This window comes from Ursus maritimus, unplaced genomic scaffold, assembly GCF_017311325.1.
Source record: "Ursus maritimus isolate PB19 unplaced genomic scaffold, ASM1731132v1 scaffold_4, whole genome shotgun sequence".
Classification (NCBI taxonomy): domain Eukaryota; kingdom Metazoa; phylum Chordata; class Mammalia; order Carnivora; family Ursidae; genus Ursus; species Ursus maritimus.
In genome coordinates, this window is record NW_024426552.1 from 76757989 (window position 1) to 76780392 (window position 22404).

Sequence of the window (22404 nt, forward strand, 5' to 3'; positions counted from 1 at the left end):
TCATGAAGTTCAATAGCTGTCCACAATTTTCTTTCTTTGAATGTAAAATTTACATTCAATGAAATGTACAAACCTTAAGCACACTTGTTGAGTTTTGAGAAATTTATTTGTATGTGACCCAAACCCCTAATAAGATATTGAACTTTACCAGTGACCCAGAAAGATTCTCTTACATTCCTTTCCAATCGCACTCTGCTGCCATCTCTCTTAGAAGCAACAACTGTTCCAATTTTTTTCCACTATAGGTCAGTTTTGCCTCTTCTTAAACTTCATATAAATAAACATACACAAAATATATTTGGGAAGTGAAGATTACTCAGCATGAAGTTTTTGAGGTTCAGTCACGTAGCAATGCATTGGTAATTTGCTCGCTTCCTGGCAGAATAATTTTCCATCATATGAATATACTACAGTCTGTTTGCCCGTTCTTCCACTGGTGGACACCTGTGCTATACCCTTTGTGTGTGTGTGTGTGTGTGGTTCTCATTAAAAGAGTTTCTATGAGCCTTCTTGTACTAGTCTTTTTGTGAACATGTTTTCACTTCTATAGGGTAAATATCTAGGAGCAGAATTGTTGGGTCATAGAACAGGTGTATATCTAGTTATATAAGAAATTGCCAGACATTTTCCGAAGTGTTTTTGCACCATTTTATATTCCTTCACCAATGTATGAGAGTTTGATATTGTCAATTTTTAAATTTTTTAAATTTAAAATTCTGGTGCGGTATGTACTGGTACCTCATTATGGTTTTGGTTTACATTTCTCTGGTGACGAGTGATGGCATGCATTTTTTCATGTGCTTTTTGGCCATTCCTGTATCTGTTGGGGGGAAATGTACCACCAAATCTTTAAATTGGGTTGAGAACATACTTTTTTATGTTTACATTTCCACTGCCCAGGGATGTGGGACATGGAGAGAGGGGGGCAGCATGGACTAGAAGTGAAGAGTGGGTTCTGGAGTCAGCCTCCTGGGTAGGAATGTTGATTCCACCACTTACCATCTCTGTGACTTGGAGGAAGTTCTTTAAAGGCCCCAAGGCTCTGTTTCACATCTATGGAATGTGGATGGTAAGAGTCCTGCTTGCTATCACCACAACTGTTAGAGGGCAGTGGCACCACCAGGAGTCAGCTTGCCTGGCCTTGAACCTGGCTTTCTGTGATCTTGAGTAAGTAGCCTTGCTGCTCTGAGTTCCAGTTTCCTCATTTGTAAATGGAAAATATGGCTACTTCTGGGCTTTATGTGGAGCTAACACAGGGAGTGGCCCATACTACGTGCTCTGTAGATGTTGGCTGTTGTCTTCATTGTCACACGTGGATCGATTGCCCTGCAGATGTGGACGAGTGCACTGAGCGCGAGGACGAGGAGCTGTCCTGTGACCACTACTGCCATAACTACATCGGCGGCTACTACTGCTCCTGCCGCTTTGGCTACCTCCTCCACACAGACAACAGGACGTGCCGAGGTGGGCCCAGGGATGACACTGTATATCACCATTTTGTGCCATGTTTCCCAATAAGATTAGGGGAGGCTCGGAGGAGGGACAGATATGGAGTAGGAACAATTAGAAATGAAGCCAGAGAGCTCTGCCTCAGGTACCACATGGATGAAGGTGCTGAAATGCCCACTGGCAGGGAAGTCCAAGTTCAGGTTCTCAAAAGACCACATTTGAGAAGCCCTAGCCTCTAGGCCTTCTTTCTTCCTCAGCAGCAGGAATTTCTGCTCTCCTACTGTAGGTAAACAGCCTGGGCAAGTTATGGGAAAACCTAGGTTTCTCGTCACCTCTCTGAGCCATGAGCTTGGCCTCAGCCAGCAGTTCCTTTTCCTCTTCGCTCCCATGACCCTCCCAAGTTCCTCTGTGATCAAAAGAACCTTAGTCCAAAGGAAAGATGTGGGAGGAGAGAAGCAAAGAGAGACAGCAAGAAAACGCCCCATTCCTTCGATCTCTCTTCATTTTCATGTCTAGTCAACATGCCCACCCAGCCGTTGTGTCCAGGCAGGGCAGGGATGGAGAAATGGAGAAATGGAAGGCTTCAGCCACTTTCCATGAGGGCCTCCCTGGCTTGGGGGGGCGGGTAATCACCACAGAAGCAAATGGTGAAATATAATAAATGCTGTAAAAGAAGTATGGGCTCAGCACAGTCCGACCTGAGTCTACATGGTGTAGCAAGCAGACGTGTCCCAGACATGGCGGCCCTTGGCAGAGATGGAAGTAGATGGAAGTAGAAGGAAAAGGAGGCAGAGAGAACATCTTCTGCAAACATTCAGAGGCCTGATAGAATTTGGCTTGTTTGGGGCACTGACAGCAGATTAGTATGGCTACAGGGTAAGGATCTGTGTTTTAGGAGGGTCACTTGGAAGTTGAGTGGAATCATTGGAGGACAGCAAAGCTGGAAACAAGACTTCCTTTCCTTCCTCCTTAAAAAACTTCCCTTGCTTCTGAATAAAACCCCCATGTGACTCATCATTATAAAGCAGGCACATACAGGAGTTTTCTTTAAGAGGGCTATATTTTCCATGATTCTCATTCAGTAGGTATGTTTACTGAGTATCTACTGCATGCTGAGTACATTGGGGGCTAAGAATGAGCAGAGCTTCTCAATCTTTGTTTTCAGTTTCTCCTCTGCCTCCAGGAGCCTTTTTAAACACTATCTTCCTAATTTCCCCTACCCATGAAATTTTAATATCACAGATAATGCGACATATGTGTTCATGTACTCTATGTCCATCTGTGTATTATGCATAAAAAGAGTAACCCCTCCAAAAACAAACAAACAATTTTAGCCCCCAGGGGGCAATGTCACCCCAGAATGTGCTTGGGGTAGGAAATGAAAGGCGATGAGGATTCAAGAGACCTCCCCTAACCATGCTCTGCAGCTCTCAGCTATAGGACTTCAGGTTAGCCACACCCCCCCTCCGAGCCAGTTTGCTCACTTGCAAATGAGCACGATTAACAGGGGCTTAGAAAGGATTGACATTCCAGATCTAGGATGGGTCAACCCAAGGAGAAAGGTTCGGTGGCAAATGAAGGGCCTTCGCAGGACTAAGCCATGGCCAGGATCCCAGGACACTGGGTCCTTGGTTGCAGCTATAGTGGGGAACAAAGCAGAATCCCTGAGATCAGGGAACTTACAATCTAGTGGGGCAAGAAAATCCAGCAGCAAACATATTGCCTAATGTCAAGTAGTTGTCAGCAGCATGAGGAGAAACAGCAAGGTCAGGGGCCAGAGAGTGAGAGTGTGCGTGAGGGTCCTGTGCTGGATGAGGGATCGGAAAGACTCTGAACAGAGAATGGAGTTCTGGGCTGAGGGGAGAACACGATAAAGGAAGTCCAGATGTTTCCCCCTTCCAATCCATCTCAAAACCTTTCCATCTCAGACCTCTCCTGCCCCCTCACCAATACCAGAGAATCTGATGAGAAGGCTTATCACACTTACTGCCTTTGAGTCTTGACTCTGAAAACTACTAGGTGTGTGACCTTGAATAAATCGCTTCTACCCATCAGTAAAATGGGGATAGTGATGTCTTCCCTCATTGCCTCTCAGGACCAGTGGGAAAAATTGTACAGTAACAGATAAGAAAGGGGTTGCTGTGGCCATGGTTTTGGTGTGCCACTTTGCTCTGGTATGTTTCCCACAGTGGAGTGCAGTGACAACCTCTTTACCCAGAGGACCGGCGTGATCACCAGCCCCGACTTCCCCAACCCTTATCCTAAGAGTTCAGAATGCTTCTACACCATAGAGCTAGAGGAAGGTTTCATGGTCAGCCTGCAGTTCGAGGACATTTTCGACATTGAGGATCATCCTGAGGTGTCCTGCCCTTATGACTACATCAAGGTAAGCCGACAATGGACGTTTGCCCTGGGGATGCTGGGAAATCTTGGCTGAATTGGGAAAATTGCTATTCTTGGCCTCTACCTTCTCCCAGGATAGGGGACAAACCTGCTTGCTTCCCAAAAGGTAGTTACTTAAAATAGCCTCCACCAGCTTAATCAGATCCAGCCTAGGGATCTTCCCGGATTGGACACTAGCTCCTTGGTCACCTCTAAAATCCCTTTGCCATGTGACATGACATCATCATGAAGTAACACTAGAGGTGAAGGTCATGGGGACCATCTTAGAATTCTGCCTACCACACCCAGTATCCCAGGAGCTATGCTGTGAGCCTTCTCCAGACACTTAACCTCATGGGGCTTCACTTTTTCCCCCACCCGCAATAAGGCTGACAAGATGAAGATGTCACCAGAGGAGGGTTCAGGAGTCCTGGTCCTTGGAGATGGACAGAAAAAAAGTTAGAGGCACGGAAGGGACCTGGGCCTGGGAGTCAGGAAATCCAGATCCCTTCTCTCCATCCCCACTGACTCCATCCCAGGCCAAGCCCCATTATCTCCACTGCAAAGCTTCCAGCTGGTTCTCTTGCTTCCATCCTTGTCCTACATAGTCTGCTCTCCATGGTGTCAAGGCTGATCTTTATAAAATCCAGATTAAATCAGGATTGTTCTTGGAAGTAAGCATAAATTCCTCAACACAATGTGGTGCTTGCCTTGCCGGCCTTTCCTACCTCATGCTGTGGCACTCCCTCTGTTTCAGCCACTCTGGCTTCCTTCCTGTTCTTAGTACTTGCTGGACCCTTTCCCACCTTTGACCTTGACCTTGACATATGCTGTTTTCTCTGCCTGGAAAGTATTCTCCCCTTTTCCTTATGTCTCAAATCCAATGTTGTCTCCTCAAAGAAGCCTTTCCTGACCACCTATTTAAAGTTTTATCTATTAACAAATAAATAAAGTTTCATCTGTTATATAAATAATGAATTCGATAGGTTACACAGATTTTACTACATAAATTATAAATATATAGCATATATTTATATTTTATGTATATATCATCATGATTATTTTTTATAATTCTTGCCACAGCATGTATTGTCAGTCCCACCCACCTGCATCCCTGCCATCCTCGACTAGACCACAGGTTCTTTGAGAGCAGAGGTCTTTCCTATCCTATGCATCTGGACAGGGCTCTGTCCCTTTCTGAGCCATAGTATTGGCTCATCTGTGAGCAGAGGGTTATTAGCCTGACTCATCCACTTCTGAGGCTGTTGTAATCTGTAAATGAGAGAGTGGAAATGGAACTTTTTGGTGAATGCTAATGCCCACTAAAAATATGAGTGAATACTATGGAGGCTTCCAGAAAACCAGGGTGCAATATAGAGATGGTCCCAGCAGCTGCCACCGCTGCTCAGATGTAACCCCTTTTTCTCTATCTTGCCCCTCACAGATTAAAGCTGGTCCAAAAGTTTTGGGGCCCTTCTGTGGAGAGAGAGCCCCGGAACCCATCAATACCCAGAGCCACACCGTCCAGATTCTGTTCCGCAGCGACAACTCAGGGGAGAACCGGGGCTGGCGGCTCTCATACAGGGCGACAGGTAACATGGCCTCCCTCTCTGTGGGTCATGCTTGGTCACTATGCTCAGCCCTCGTGGGGCAGTGGCTGAGGGATGAGGGGTGCAGGCCTGGGACTCTTCTGGGGATGTGGCAGGACCCTCAGCTTTACTACAGAGGAGTGTAGAACCAGATACATTCTCTCTCCTGACTCAATTTCCCATCCATAAAATGGGGGCAAGGGCAGCAATAATGGTGGATTTAGACTAGACAGAGTTTTCAAACTTACTACGCTTCAGAATCACATAAGGAGATTTAAAAAACAACAAACAAACAAACAAACAAAATCTCACCTTATTTCCTGAACTCTACTCTTGCAGGCTGTTTCATTGGGCATAGAGAGAACCCTCCCCAGCTCAGCCCCCTCCAATCTGGGGCGGGAATTTGAGTGTAGGCCCGTAGCTCAAAATGTTTCACCATGGCAGTTTGACTCCTGTGGCCCCAGACTGGCAGCACCCACAGGCATCATTCCCCAGTACCCCAAGGCAGCTGGTCCTGGCCCAAACCCTGATAGAGCCATTTGCCCCAAGGGTCTGCAGTAAGCCAAGGAAGAAGAGGGTTCTGGGTGTGGCTAATCTAGCTGTTAGATCTGATATCCTGGCGTTGCCTGCATTATCACATTGGTGTCTAGTTCTAGGGAGGGGAATGAAGAGGATATTAACAGGGAGTTTGTCCAGGAAAAAATGACAGGGATAGACTCAGACCTGGGAATCCTGTCCAACGTAGCCTTTGGAAGGGAGAGCTCGGAGGCACATGGTCACAGTCTCTCTAACACTTTGAAGAATGGTCATGAGGAGAAAGAGTGGTAAGAGTCATCCTGAGCATCCCAAGAGGACGAATTCTGCCCCATGAGAGGAAATTACAAGGATATAGATTTTAGTGGAATAGAAAATACTGTTCCTTTGATCAGAGGAGTCCAGTAAGAAAGGCACAGGTTTGGGAGGTATTGAACTTCCTGTCACTATAGGAATGCAAATACATGTTTGATATCTACTGTGGAAGATGTTGTAAAGGCAGCCTCAGACAAGGGCTGCATTCAATGACATTTAATATCCTGCTCAACCCTGAGTCGTGATGAAATCATTCGGCCAACCACCTCATTTTATAGATGAGGAACTAGAGGTCCAAGTAGAAGTCACCTGCTCAAGGTTCCAGAATAAGTCTTCAGGGCCTAGACGGTTCAGTCCCCCAACACCCAGTTCTGTGGTTCCTCTGCCCCACACTTTGCACCCCAGGGGCTGGCAATCTGCTGCAGACTTTTCCTTGTTTTCTTGCCCACCGTCCTTTCATCGCTCCCACCAGGGAACGAGTGCCCGGAGCCAGAGCCTCCTGTCCACGGGAAAATTGAGCCCCAGCAAACCACGTATTCCTTCAAAGACCAGGTGCTCATCAGCTGTGACACAGGCTACAAAGTGCTGAAGGTACAGTGTCCTGCTGGGGGAGGGAGAGCCACCGGGCCAGAGAAATGCTCCAGTGCCTCCCAAGGCAGATGGGCTTGCAGAGCTTGTCATGGTCCCACCACAGTATTCGCTAACTTCCCCATAAACCTCCAACGTACTCCAGAAATTCCAGTCCTATGAAAATCCAGAGCATGCATCCCAGATTTTCAAATGGCACAGAAGTCTTCTATCAGAGCTTGGGCTGATTTGAATTTCAAAAACAAATCAAGATCCGTTCAGCCCTACAATCAGGACAAACAGCCTTAAGAAAGTTCATCAATCAGCCTTACTGGAGGGGACTGGGACAGGACATGGAGATTTTAGAAGTGGCAGACAGACATTGCTCGCTCTCCTAGGAGTCACCTGGCTAATTTAAAAATAATACAAAATCACCTCCCAGGCCCCTCACTTGGGAAGAATTAAAGCAGAATCTCTGGGGCGGGGTTGGTATTGGTTTTTGTGTTATGTTACCCACGTGTGTCCAGTGTGAGCCACGCTAGAGGAATGCTCAAGGAATGGGTCTCCACGTGGGGTCCCCACCACAGCATCACATCACTTATTAGAAATGCAAACTGTGCTGTCCAAGCCAGGCCCTCCGAGTCAGAAACTCTGGGAGTGGGGCCCAGCAGTCTGCAAAAGATACTGATGCCTACTCATGTTTGAGAGTCACTGCTCTAGAACGGGAGGCAGGGGTACAGGTTTCCCCCTCTCAGACAGTTGTCCAAGCCCTTTCTCCCACACAGTCCTTGCCCCTCTCCAGAGTAGGAACGGGGACCATGAATTCAGCATCTCTCTTTTCCCTATTGTCAAGCTTGCCCTTGGAGGCCTGTGGTTGGAAAATCTCAGTCAAGGACAGCAGGGTTTGGAATTTGAGCTGGGAAACAACCACCAAGCCCACCCCTCCTCCTTCCTGACACATCTTCTTCATGTTTCTTCCTAGGATAATGTGGAGATGGATACATTCCAGATCGAGTGTCTGAAGGATGGGACATGGAGTAACAGGATTCCCACCTGTAAAAGTAAGAAAACAAAATTGGTCTATGATAAGGATAATGAGCTCCCCAGTGCTGGTGGGTTCCAACCAGAGACCACACAAGGGTGAAAACCTGGCAGGTGCACTCAAAGAGGGGTAGGGACAGGAATTCAGCAAACACATGAGGGTTGGACCAAAAGGCTATTACACTGGTGGGCTCCAACCAGAGACCACACAAGGGTGAAAACCTGGCAGGTGCACTCAAAGAGGGGTAGGGACAGGAATTCAGCAAACACATGAGGGTTGGACCAAAAGGCTATTAATGTTTCTTTTGGCAATAAGACATTAGGATTCCAAAAGAAACTTCTTGTTGGTCCCGGGTTACTTCCTAAATACTAATTTCACTTCTGCCTACAGACAGGTTGCCAGACTTGCTAAAGAAGTAGCTTGTAGCCGGGTTTGAAAGTAGTTCTACAATTGCTAATTCAGGAAACTATTTCAGCACCAGTGCCCAGAGCTCAATGACCTTGACAGTCTCCATGTGGCCATCAGCCATACCCACCAAGGTTTCTGGAACAGCTCGTGATTTAGGGCCTGTCAGAAAAGGCTGTGAGGTCAGCACAGTAGGCTTGTGTGAAGCAGGGGACCTTCTTGTTCGTCCCAGGTTACTTCCTAAATACTAATATCACTTCTGCCTACAGACAGGTTGCCAGACTTGCTAAAGGAGTAGCTTGTAGCCTGGTTTGAAAGTAGTTCTGACAATTGCTAATTCAGGAAACTACTTCAGCACCAGTGCCCAGAGCTCAATGACCTTGACAGTCTCCATGTGGCCATCAGCCATACCCACCAAGGTTTCTGGAACAGCTCGTGATTTAGGGCCTGTCAGAAAAGGCTGTGAGGTCAGCACAGTAGGCTTGTGTGAAGCAGGGGACACAGCTCCGCACTGGCTCTTGAGACCCAGAGTTTTTGCATCGGCTCTGCCCCTAACCCACCCTGCAACCACGGACAAGATCCTTCACCTCAAATGTAAAATAAAAAGTTGAACTAGCTTTACTACTCCAGAATATATTAAGGTGTTTCTCAAATAATGTAGTCCATATAAATCATTTAGTGAGCATTGTAAAAATATAGATTACCAGTCACCACCCTATCTCCCTATCCAGGTAGTTCTAGTACCTCGTAAAGTTACTAGACTTGTAAAGACCACAGTTTTAGGAAACTCATTATGGCAGCAGTGAGGAAGAGGGGTGTGGTGATGGGAAGGGAAGGAAGAGAAGGAGCTTTAGGATGGAGAGGTGAGAAGTCAAGAGTTAGGGTTGGTCCCACCTGGCCCCATTTCATGACTGCATATAAACTGTAGGGTAGTGTCCTCGTCCCTTCTTCTAAATGGCTCAAATTCCATTGGCAGGCTGATTCACTCCCACAGCCCCAGGGGGACACTGTCAGGGTGAACTCTCTTGAGGCAAATCCCAGGCAGAATTTTGGAGAATATTTCTTGCTTTTTAATTTTTCTTTTTTAACATGATGATGTGGCTGGAGTCAGAGCCCAGTGTGGGAAAGGGGCGCATCTTCTGGCTTCATCTTATGCATGCCAATAGGGGATTCAGATAGAAAAGACGAGGTCCAGAAATGGAGGAACTCAGATGCCAGGAGACACACCCATCACCTCCTCTGACACGTGGCCCACATGTAGTGCTGTGACTGAGTTCTGTGGGAAGCACTGTGCAGGGCAAAGCAAGGGGGCATTCTGAAGGAGGAGGGAAAAGATAATGTGGTGTGTAGAGGACAGGATATTTTTAAAGTCAGGAAGTTCTAGATCAAATCTGGACTCAACCAGCTGAATGTCCCTAAGCAATGTACTCAGACTTTTGGCCTCAGTTCCCTGCATTCTTAATCCTTCGAAGGACCAATTGAGTTAATGAACATAATATATCTGTGGACCAACCAGGAATAAGCAAAAGCCCTATAAAAGCTTCTCTCTTGCCTCCTTCCTACCCACCCACACCAAACCTCCTCACTAGTCAGAGGTTTGGTTTCTCTCACTCATGCTTTTGGAAGGTAGAAAAGTTCAGTATAATTTTTTCCTCTAATAAAGCATGCACACTTTTTTTTATTGTAACAGAAGTGCTGATAAGAGTTACACACTACTGTATTTGATGGTACCATTTTATGTGACTTATGTTGGTATACAAAAGAATGCCTGTCATTTTGTACTAAAGAAAAGAGGAATATTTTTTTTCTCCTGAATATGACCTGGTTCTCCCAGGATAGTCCGGATTAGATTATTAGAATCTCCATGCAGACATTCCTGGCGTCTCTGCTTATTCACTGTGAGGGTTTTTACGAAGCATCTGTCTGCCCCAGGCATGTGCTGGGTCCTAAAAGAGATGCAAAGATGAGCAAGACTGAGAAATGTCAAGTCCCTGGGTATTGTGGGGAAAGAGGTGGGGAATAGACAGGAAGTGTGCATGTGGAGTGAAGTCACTTGCACTGGAACAGGAAGTGGAAATTATGGGCTGTTGTCCCGACCCCATCTCCACCTTGCCATGGTGACCCAAGACAAGTCCCACTCCACCCTGAATGCCATATGCCAAATGAAGGTTTGGGCCAGATGAATACAAAGCTCGCTCCAGGGGCAGAATGCTGTCATCCTCACGAGCCAGGGCTTATGACTGTGCAAATTCTCAGAATGGTACAAATTCTACAATCCCAAGCTGTCACCCACACTGGCTGTACATCAACTGCATTCTTAATCAGCCTGGTGGAGCAATTTCTGTATTTCCTGCATGCACTGTTTCTGCTTTGCTTGCTAATTTTTCTCTTTCTCTTCTTTTTCTCTCTCTCTCTCCTCCTCTCTCTGCTTCTTTCCTCTGCACCTCCTGACCCTTCTTTGATCTTCACCCTGGTGGCAGAAACCGAAATGGATGAGGAGAACGAACTCGGGTCAGAGCAAGAGACAGAGTGAATGACGGGAGCCCACAGAGTGCAGACGTCCAGGAATGGACCACTCACAAGACCCCTCCCCACCCTGCCAACACTCCATTTCCAATTTCTGTGCGGATTAGTATGGATGCTGAACCAGGCAACACAGTCAAGCAGTTGAAACTGCTGTGTAAAGGAGAACATTCTCCACTGGAGGGCTCACCCATCATTCAATCAGTACTCTGGAAAATAATGAAAAGACCAGGGGGATTTTTTTCTTTTTTTAGCACCTCCAAGTGGACGGTACTCTTCTCAAAGGACAAATGACTTTGGTCCTAGAGACCCAAGATTTCATATACAACCACATGGCCCTAGGCTGACCAGGTCAAAGTGGGTCTTGGTTCCTAATCCACTCCACACTTGAAGTTGAAATGGGCCAGAAGGCCTGTGACTTGATGACTTTAATATTTTTATCTGTTGCTACTTTCTAACAACCATGAGTAGGTGAAACTAACAATAACTCATAGAGCATGGGTTTTTTAGGAAATCTAGATGTAGCCTCATCCACAAAAGTTTCTATGCCACCTGCGCCCAACACGGGGCCAAAAGTGCATTATCAGAAGTCCTTTCCTCTGGGCTGGAGCTTACAGATCCTGCATTTCTGAAAACTCCTTGATTAAAGGTTTCAAAAGATAGGTATCACACTCAAAAGCAGCAGTCCTCAGCTTTGGTGTCATGGGACATCACTGGGTCGCACAATAAAGGGCTCTGTAGCAGCAGCAGGAATCTCTGCTTCAGCCTGAACAAACCCAGAATAGACATATCAGAGAAACCCTGCATTACGCTGTGACTACTCAGTCTTTGTGGTGATGGAATGGGCTTTTGATGCGGGCAGAACCCTGCAAGTGTGGATAGCGGCAGGTGCATAGATCGTGGTGCCAGCCTAGGGCAGGGGTGCCCCTGAAAGCAGAGATGAGGTGGGCAGTAGAGAGGAGCATCAGTTCAAGCAATATGTTTAAGCCCCCAAAGTGTCACAGAGATTGTACTCAGTGAGATAGAGGGAATCCTAATTGAGCCGGAAGATTTGATATGGGCCCCAATAAAGGCAATACCAGGCAACATAAGATAAATGCATCAGAGAGATGAACAGAGGCCTCTGTAAGGAGAAAGGAGGAGGCAGCTGTATCCAATTAGAAGACTGAGAAAAAACTTTCAAGAAGAATCAGTGTTTGACCAAGGCCTCAAGGGCGGCCAGAGCATGGACCCCAGGGGTTCCCGTGTGGGGAAAGCAGGTGAGGGAGCGGCACAGTGAGGGGTCTGGGATGCTGGAGCCCAGAGGCACCGAGGGCGGGGATGAAGAGGCCCTAGGGTAAGGGGCCATCCCTGAGGCTGGAGGGCCAGGGGAGCCCATGGTGCATCATTCTCCAGGAAGCCCCGGATGGTGGCAGAGCACACTCAGGACAGCGCGTCAAGGAAGATGTGTCTGAAGGAAAATGTCAGCCAGATGTGACAGCAGAAACAGAGTGTGGGGTGTTTGATGAGGGAATGATGAGAAGGGGAGGCCAAGGGAATGGAAAACAGAAGGACATTTTGATTCCAGGATGTGGAAGTGGCCAGAGGGAGTGTTAGGGAAAGGATGAAACCCTTACTAAAGCAAGGAAGCTAGACCAGCCGAGGAAGTGGGCTCTGGGTGTAGCATCTTTGATTGTGTCAGGGCTCAAGGCCCCTCAGGAAGGGAAGTCAGAGGGACATGGCTGTTCACCTGCCACTGGAGACTTGGGAGTACAAGCATACCACCCCACTCACCATACCCAAGCTGAAGCAACCCTCTATCTGGCTCTAGGGCCAGCAAAGTTACTTCTCTGGAGTGATAGGAAAGCAGGCCCTCTACTCAGGAAATATCTCCCCACCCTTGCTGACCAAGTAACAGGTTCTCCATAGCCTGACCAGCTAGCCATGTCCAAGGCCAACCCTGCAATTCCCCTACCCACCCACCCCCTCACCCCCTGGGAGCTAGGTATTAGGTCGAGAGAATACTTCAGGCAAAATAAATTGCTAGACCAAAGTTAAGAGAGACAAGAGTAACACCAAGACAAGAGTAACTCCAGGCACCAGTCAACAGCATTTCCTAAAAAAGGAAGAAAAATCTGCTTTGAGATTTAGCAGGAAAATACATTTAAAACTGTGTTATGGCTTTGAATAATAGATATTATTGCCTCTTGTGATCCAGGGCTGACCCACACTCACACACAGTGGAAGAGGGTCTCCACTTTGGGGTGATCAAAACGAATGGGAATGATTTGTCCAAGGGGATTAGAGGTCAAGACAAAACCTTAACCAGTCCTCTTGGCTTTTGCCTCTCTGCTTTTACTCTCAGCCTTCACCCTTCTCCTCCACAATGCAGGGCCTTGAAGTCATCTCTGTTTTAGATTAGGTTACTCTTTATTCAATCAAAATGATGAATTTAGAGTTCTAAGCTTAAAAACAATAATTTCTGGGTAGCATCTCAGGGGCAAATTGCCCTCTCTCTGTTTCCCAAGGAGGGAGGGCACTGGAAATTCTTCTCTTTGGAATGCTGTCCTCTGAAGTTATCAGGAGATTCCTAGCTGATGTCTATCATTACCCAGTGAATATTGATTTTAAGCCATTTTAAGTAGAAAACAGATCCTTAAGAACTGTCCGTTGGTTTTCTTAAAAGAACACTGAGTTTAAAGTCAGGTCTAGTTTTCTGATTGTAACTCGCTGTGTGACCTTAGGCCAGTCAAGTCTCCTCTCTGGGCTCATCTGTAAAGTTAAAATGATATACTGGATTGTCTGCCTTCGGGTTCCTTATCAACAACAAAGTTCCATGATTCTTCTATGATTCTTTAATTCTGGCATAGGCTGTTAGAGCTAAGATGAAGATTTCCTTAGAAATGAGCACCACCCCCTAAAGGAAACTCCGGAAGAGGCCCTGACAAATTGGGGCCTCAGCCCATAACTTGGCTTCAGAGAGACTCATGCTGGACTCTGTGCTGGCAACTCCCCTAAGAACACCTCTGAGGAGCAGGCATCCTACAGCCAGGCCCAACATAGAGCCTCCAGCAACTGGAGAAAAGAAGCAGATGAACAATGAAAATTTAGTCTACTCCGGGCCCCACCTCCCACCTTCTGTGACCAAGCAAGATGCCTACGGAGAGCTAGCAGGGTGGGATCCTGTACTCATGCAGAAGCTGCTTTCTTTCTGTTTGATTTTCGGGTTTTTGTGCCAAGCACCAATGTGAGCCCATTAACTGCTCTTACTCAGCATGTGGTCGGTCAGGAAGAACTGAAGATTCTCCAGTGCGTGTCAGCCAGAGTTTTTTCGCTGAGCAAGAGGCCTCATGCTTGGGCAGGAGAGACTAAGAGGATTGCACAATAGAACTGGAAGTCAAGGAAAGGACTATGTGGGGAAAAGTCTAGGGTCTGCTTAAGTCTCAGTAGTCCTGCCCCTGCCCTGGAGTTGACACCAGGTCAGGTGAGTTGGACACATGGTAGTGCCACAGCAGATGGGAGAGACCCCAAAAGCAGTACGACCCATGGCTGCACAGGCACTACACCATTCTCATAGACTATAGCGCTGCTTTTGCTCTCTGCAGGTATGTGCAGTGCACAACCTGCACATCTGTATGAGACAGACCCACCATATGGTCCCAAGAAGAAGAGTAAAGGTTAATTAAGGGGTGTTGCTCTCTTTTCTCAGTTGCAGACTGTGGAGCCCCAGCAGAGCTGAAACATGGGCTGATCACCTTCTCCACCAGAAACAACCTTACCACATATAAATCTGAGATCCAATACTCCTGCCAGCAGCCCTACTATAAGATGCTCCACAATATCACAGGTGAGCCCTCCGTGCTAAACCAGCCCACTCCCGCCTTACACCATTTGGGTCTCAGGGTTGGTGAGCAGCCAGACCACTGGCTGAAGTTTGGGAGAAATTGGGAGGAGAAACATTCGGGGGCATGCCTCACCTCTCCCTGCCTCAGGCTGACGTCCCAGGGGTTAGGCCACATGGCACGCCAGCACCCTCACATGCACACCTAGAGACCCTGGCAGAGAAGGAACCCTCAGGGAGATGGCAAAGCCCATCAGTTCTGCCTCTGCCACAGACTGGTACTAAGAAAATTCTTTCAATTTCTCTAAGCTTCCAAGTCCTCACTTTTCAAAAGAGAACAGCGGTATAATTCAGAGCTAATGTAAGACCCAGATGAGATGGTGGACACCAGTGTGGTTTCTTAAAGAGTTTATTAAATGGGGAAAGGAGGGAAGGCAAGTGTGCCACAGAGAACTGTGGGGGGTCTGGTGCCTGAGGGGGAGGAAGTGCCTGCTGGGGGCGGGGCCAGGCAGGGGAAGGAGAGGAGCCCTGGACAGGCAGGAGTCTGTGCAGAGCTTCAGGCACCCTGCTGGAGAGTGTGCTGTTTTTTAGGCTAATGGGGAGCCACTGGGGATTCTGAGCAGAAGGAAAGCATAGATTCCCATTTTAGAAAGATCCTTCAGTTTGCAGGGAGGGCTTGCTTAAAGAGAATGGCATCAGAGAGACCATTTGGAAGACTTGCAGTAGTTCACCATAGAAGAATTAAGAACCCAGATCTATTTTCTACAAATCAACCCTTTCTCCCTCTTTTCCCACCTTTTTTTTCACTCTCCCAGGTATATATACCTGTTCTGCCCAAGGAGTCTGGATGAATGAAGTTCTGGGGAGAAGCCAGCCCACATGTCTGCCAGGTACCTGACTCTCAAGTTCTCTGCCTCCAGGTCTCCCATCCAAGGTGCTCTGGCTGTTGATGGAGTGGGGATGGGGACCATGATGCTTTGGTTCTTTGTTTAAAAGATAGAGAAGCCCAGCCTCACACCTCTGCAAACCAACCAGCCTCTATATTTAGCCTGTGCTATCACATCGAGAGCCTTCCTGTCTCCTTTCTCTGCAGTTCTGCTCCTTTCCCACCAGGCTTTTCCTCCAACAGTTTGTGTGTGCACCTGCTGTGCACCAGGGAAATCAGGAAAGTGGCATCCTGTCCTCCAGTACTCACTGTGCTGGAGGAGATGAGCAACATAAGACAAATAACAGATAATTATAAGACAGAGTAAGAAGTTCTTCCAAAGAGCAACCTGTTCAAATCTTACTGCTACGACCCCATGGGTCACCTACTGACCCCACTTTAAAATGAAAAAAGAATTTAGTGGTAATAGAAAGTGTCACTATGCATAACGATTTGGGGGACATTGTGTAGATATTTGCTTTAGCATTTAAAGTATGGCTGATTTACATTGCAATCATAGTGCACACTTATATTCAAATCAACTTACTAGAAAATTATAGCCTCAAATGCACACTGTAGGGTGAAACAAATAATCCACACCAAAAAAATTAATAGTCATGCACAGAAATTTATACTTGTAATAAAAGCAAGAATGGCAGAATTGATTTAATTAATCAAGCAGAATTAATTGAAAGATACAACCATTCAGGACAGCATTGAGAAGTGATGCTGATCCCATCTGCATGTTCGCTGAACAGCAGGAGCTTGGCAATATAGTTAAATGTCGGGTGGCATTTGTATTTTATGAATTAGAGCGTTGGGAAAACTAAGTGTGTTATCTGAATGGTACATTTTAGTAACCCTCAATATCCACTCAGTAAGCTTCTAGATGTTAGATTTAGACGTTAAAATGGAAAGACTATGGAGTCGTCTACCATTATCCTTAAGAACCAAAGAAAATGTTAGCATTCCATGTTGGCCATCACAGTTGTTATGAGATCCTAGAGAAGGAGGAATTCATTGCATGTGGTAGTCTGGGAGTGGAGAGGTGAGGACTGGTTAGGAAGAGTTTTTTCTCGTTTACTTGGGAGGGCTTTATGCCTAAGAAAGAACTTGAAGGAGGTGGAGCAGAGGAAAGGTCAACCCATTCATACTCTGCTGATCCCCATCATCTCGTTTAGGCTTAGCCTGGAGCACACCCAGGGGCACAGTTGGCGAACCCTCAGAGAAGATGCAAAATGGTGGAGCTGTGGCAAACTGGAAAATCTAGTTCCCATTTTGCTAAAATACCATGTGGGCCAAAGGAAAAAGCATTTCAGGCAGATTCCATCCTGGGAAGCCATGTTGCCACCTCTGGAAGGGGAAGAGGCATTGAGCTGAGAGTCAGGGGCTTGGGTCCTAGTCCTGGTACTATCATTTTCTTATTGTGATCTTTGATAAGTAATCTCACTTCTCTGAGGCTGGGATTCCATACCTCAGAAGTGAGGGAGCGGGACCAGGTAATCCATTATGTTCTATGACCCTTAACGGTCATCATCCTCTATATTTATACAAAGCATCTTGGAGACAAGGAGTCATGAAATTCTTTTAATACCTGGTATTGGGAAGAACCGTGCTTCACCATTGGACCATGCCAGAGAGTTCTAAATTCTTTCCTCCTAAAACACAAAAATTGAACATAGAAGCAAGCCAGAAAGGAGAAAGGCATTTTATCTAGCATCATAATATCTACCTTTCCAAGGAACCGTATTGAGCAAATATTATTTACCCTTCATTTAACATGTGAGAAAACTGAGGATCAGTGAGGTGTAATGATTTGTCTAAGGCTACCCACCAAGTTAGGGGCAGAGCTGGAAGGTGAAGCCAAGACTTTGATATCAACACAAGCGATGCTGAGCCATTCTTGACTCTGATTGTGTTTCATGCCATCCTCATGGACCCAGAATTCTAGAATATCACATTTTTGTTTTAAGGGCCCTTCCTCAGTACCTCCAGTGCTCTAGAGCCCAAATCTGGCTTCACCACAGCTGAAGCTCTAGTTTTTCAAGAAGATTCCTTTGTTCCAGGAAAGACTGGATGAAGAATGATAGCAGCCAAAAAGAATGGCCTCATTTCAATGAGCTCTCTCAAGGCTTGTTACATCATTCCACCTCTTGAAAAGACAAAAGCATACCAAGAAGAAAAACAGACTTTAGTGGAGAAAATGAAGCAAGAGTTAGAAGAAAAGGGCTCTACTTCTGGCTCTGTCAGTAATGACTTTGAGTATGTCACTTGCCTTCTCTGAGCCTCGATTTCTGCATCTGTAAATTAGTGGTTCTCCAAGCTTCCCCAGCTCTGACATTGAAGAAAGGTACCATTCAGTGCTGGCTCTGTTGTAAGCATGGACTCAGCCACAGGCCAGGCCTTCTCCAGATCAGGGCCTTTCAGCACTCAATGAGCTGTTGTGAAGGGCCTGTCACAGATCGCCTTGAGATGTCACCTCATAGGCTGCGGCTTGTAACTGAAAGTCTGGCCTTCCACTCTGAAAGACCAGGCCATGGAGAGTTAGCAAAGGCCAGCTCACATCTGGCCTGGTGTGAATGACAGGGCACCTAAGGATCATGTAAGAAGCCTTTGGCACCAGGAAGAAGAACATCTGAAAAGCATTAGGTTGCTGAAAGCCTGACCTCCCAAATTTGCCAAGAAAATTCAAATGATCCTTGGTCTTTAAAGGATCATTGAAAGTGTCCAGGACAAAAGAGTGTAGCCTGGCCATTTGCAACCAGGAGGAAGCCCACGCTCTCACCAGGCTTACCTCCCAGGCCTAAGAACCCTGCTGGAAAGGCTCATGTGAGCTTGTTCTTAGCCAGCGGAGGAGTGGTACTGAAGACCCCTGCTCATGGGCCAAAGGCGTTTGGCCGCAGGAGGCTGGTGGTGCATGTGCATGCTCGGGGTACAACTCAGTGGAACGAAGTTTGATCAGACCTTTCTTCTTCCCCTGAAGGTACTACAGGGTTCCTGGGTGCAATGATGGGTGGCTCAGAGCAGGGCCTATGCATCATTGCTTGTAGATTATGCCACCTTTTCCTAACCCCGGATGCCCTGGGCACACATTTCCAGCATGAGTCCTTTAGGCCAAAGAAGAAAAAGTTGCAGAGCCCATGACCATGATTTGTATATGTAATGAGTCACTGTGGGATATAGGACAAGACATTGGTCTTAGAATCTAGTGAAGCCCTCTGCTAATGCCCCGGTTAACTTCATAGCCATGTGACCTTGGGTTAATTGCTTAACCTCTGGAGAATTTTACTCATCTATAAAATGGGGATGGCCAGGGAAAATGAAATAGAAATTGAGGGAATTTGGAATTTGAAAGATGCGCAGAGATCATATTGGCCAGTTGGCTCATTTAGCAGATCAAACATTTAAGTCCAGAGAGACAAATTTAGTTACCCAGAGTCTCATGGGACATAGGAGAGAAAAGCCAGGTCAAGGCTCTAGGTATCTCGGCTCCCAGTCCAGTGTTTGCTGTGACCTGTTAGATAGTCTTTTAGTTCCCTTCCATCTCTCAAAGCCCATGACCTATGGTTTCCGGAAGTTTACTAAGTATCCACAGCATGGGCCAGTTCTGAAATATGAGATCATCCAGACCAAAGTGACCTTGGCTGGAAAGGGTTCAGGATGGTGAAGGCCCATGCATGCGATGGCCTAGTCCATAGATGGCACTGGCTACGGAAGGGCCAGACCACACACAGGACAACTAGAAAGACTTAGGTCAAAGGTCACACCCGTCCAGAGCTCTCCTGGGCCACAGTGGCCCTGTGACGTAGAGTAGGGTGTCATGGTGGCGTAATCTACAGTGGATGAGATGTGAATTTCTTTTCATGGCTCTTCTCACATGGCTGATCTGACTGGTCTCTGTCTCTTGTCCCCATTCCCTCCTTCTCCTCACAGTGTGTGGTCAGCCCTCTCGCTCTCTGCCAAACCTGGTCAAGAGAATCATCGGGGGCCGGAATGCTGAGCCTGGCCTCTTTCCATGGCAGGCCCTGATAGTGGTGGAGGACACCTCGAGGGTGCCGAACGACAAGTGGTTTGGGAGTGGGGCCCTGCTCTCTGAGTCCTGGATCCTCACAGCCGCCCACGTGCTGCGCTCCCAGCGAAGAGACAACACAGTGATACCGGTCTCCAAGGAGCATGTCACCGTCTACCTGGGCCTGCATGACGTGCGGGACAAATCAGGGGCTGTCAACAGCTCCGCAGCGCAAGTGGTGCTCCACCCCGACTTCAATATCCAGAACTACAACCATGACATAGCTCTGGTACGGCTGCGGGAGCCTGTGCCCCTGGGCCCCCACGTCATGCCCATCTGCCTGCCCAGTCCTGAGCCCGAAGGCCCAGAGCCCCACATGCTGGGCTTGGTAGCTGGCTGGGGTATCTCCAATCCCAATGTGACAGTGGATGAGATCATCAGCAGTGGCACGCGGACCTTGTCAGATGTCCTGCAGTACGTCAAGTTACCCGTGGTGCCATACGCGGAGTGCAAAACCAGCTACGAGTCCCGGTCGGGGAACTACAGCGTCACGGAAAACATGTTCTGTGCTGGCTACTATGAGGGCGGCAAGGACACGTGCCTCGGCGACAGCGGTGGGGCCTTTGTCATTCTGGATGACTCGAGCCAGCGCTGGGTGGCCCTAGGCCTGGTGTCTTGGGGGGGGCCCGAAGAATGTGGCAGCAAGCAAGTCTACGGGGTCTACACGAAGGTCTCCAACTACGTGGACTGGGTGTGGGAGCAGATGGGCTCCCCACAAGGTCTGGGGGAGCTCCAGGTGGAACGGTGAGCTGACCGCTGTCCTCAGGGCCTGCCCGCCCTCCCCCAGCCCGAGCGAGGCTGTACACACTTCCAGTGGCACACTCCAAGTTACTCACCAGACCAAATGGAATGGAACACGCTGTTCCCATCCTCCCAAGACAGCCCCTGGGGCTCTGAGAGGCAGCCGTGTGGTACAGGAAAAAGGCTGTACACAAGAGGCCTGGGTCCACGGCCCTGAGCAAGCCCCTTCCCCTCTGTAGGCCTCACTCTCTCTCCCCCGCAGTACAGTGAGGGAGCTAGCCCTCTGGCCAATCCCAGCACTCCTCTCCAGGAGGCCGTAGCCCCGGGGCCTTACGCACTCCTACTCACTTATCAAACCCTTCGGTCCCACCGTTGGTGTGCCTGAGCTTGGACTTGATTGTTAGAAAATCTTCCCTTATATCGAGCTGAATGCTGAGTCCATGCATTTTTCCAGATCGGCGCTCGGCACAGGCAAGTCTGGTCCCTTCTAGGGGGAAAGCGCTCAGACTTGAGGAGACAGGGATCTGACCTCCAAGGCCCTATCTCCTAGTGTGGTGTCTCGGGGTACTTTTGTCCCTTGGCTTTCTCTCCCAAGAGCTTCTTGTAGTCCAAGCCTATCCCTGTGTTCTCTATTAAAGGAAATCTCTCTATTAAAGGATAAAGAGAAAGCTGGGAAGGTTCGTGGTGACTAGGGGGAGGAGAATATCCGTAGGAGGCTCCCCATCCCTGATAACTTCCTATTGTCGATTCTGAACACACCATTTAGAGTCAAATGTCACTCTCCAATACCAGCTGACAGCACAGGTGTCCACACCTGCCGCTCCAGATAAGCATGAGGCAAATGTCCAGCTTTGAAGTGTATCATCTGAAAAGGCCACCTGAGCCCCAGCCCCTGGCGCAGAGACTCAACTGGATTGCCTGGAAAAAGAGAAGGCCCACACGGTGCCCCGCTGTGCTTCTGGGCAGGAAAAGGGAAGAAGGAGTGGGCTCAGGACATCAGGAGTCTGGTGTGCCCGCAGTCTGAGCTCCTCAGAGGACCCACCTGACACGGATGTTCAGAGGGATCCATTCCTCAGGTTTCCAGGAGCCAGACAAGGGAAGCAGAGACTTGCCCGTGAAAGGCAAGGAAAAGAGACACTGCTGAGAGTGCTGGGTTCGAGGCTCAGCTCTGCCCCTAAGCGGCTCTATGACCTCCCACAAATCACTTTCCCTTTGTGGGCCTCAGTTTCCCCATCTGTAAAAGGAAGACACTAGATCCCCCTCAGCGTCCTTCCAACTCTAGCATTCAGTCTTTCAATTGCCAGCAGCCTCTCCCTGAGCCTCACAGGCTTGATTGTGTTCCTCCTCCCCAGAGCCTACCGTTCTGGGGGTTCTCCAGCAGAGAAAGGCAGCCAGAGAAGTCCCTGAGAGGGATTCCAAGAAAACACTTGGGAAGTGTCCACTTTTCCCGCTGGTTCATGAAAGCACACTCCTATGTCTATGAACAGCGCGTGTAGAGGGTGCTGTCCTTTGTCTATTTTGTATCACAGGCTTCACTACTCTGCCAGGCTCCTCTGCACGCTGGTTCTCCTGTCAGGGGTCTAAAGCGGAAATAAACTCTCTGTGGATAACCAACAGCCTTCATTCTGGGGTTTGATGATTGTTGATGCTTGTTTATTTTGGCTTTTTGAAGAGAGACTGGCCCCTTGTTAAGCTCCTATCTCTCCCGTTACAGAGACAGTACAACTTTTGTCATCTGGACCTCATCCAAGAAGGGGTAATGAGGAATGGAGTCAGTTATGGACGTGTGACCCCTGAGGTCACGCGTGCCTTCACTGAAGTGCCTGCCATTTAAGTCCTGGACTTCAAAGAGCCCAAACTAGCATGCAAGATAGGGCCCCATGCACATAGGTCTCACACAGGTGGAAGCCATCAGGTGTCCTAAGAGGAGTAGAGATGGCAGCACGGTGGGCGCTTAGAGGCGGGAGAGAGTCACAGGGCCATCGGGGATCTGGAGAGCTTTGCAAAGAGGCTTCAAAGAAGGCACCAGGAGCCAGGAGACAA

General features: G+C 48.0%; 1 protein-coding gene across 1 annotated transcript in view; it reads left to right on the plus strand.

Moving 5' to 3' along the window:
* MASP1 (MBL associated serine protease 1) overlaps positions 1-22404 on the plus strand; it is a 61578-nt gene that overhangs the window by 28383 nt on the left and 10791 nt on the right. The window contains exons 4-10 of the mRNA XM_040621469.1: positions 1333-1464; positions 3639-3835; positions 5276-5423; positions 6742-6860; positions 7819-7897; positions 14495-14632; positions 15442-15516. Coding sequence (XP_040477403.1) covers positions 1333-1464; positions 3639-3835; positions 5276-5423; positions 6742-6860; positions 7819-7897; positions 14495-14632; positions 15442-15516 — 888 coding nt within the window. The remainder of the gene's footprint in view (positions 1-1332; positions 1465-3638; positions 3836-5275; positions 5424-6741; positions 6861-7818; positions 7898-14494; positions 14633-15441; positions 15517-22404) is intronic.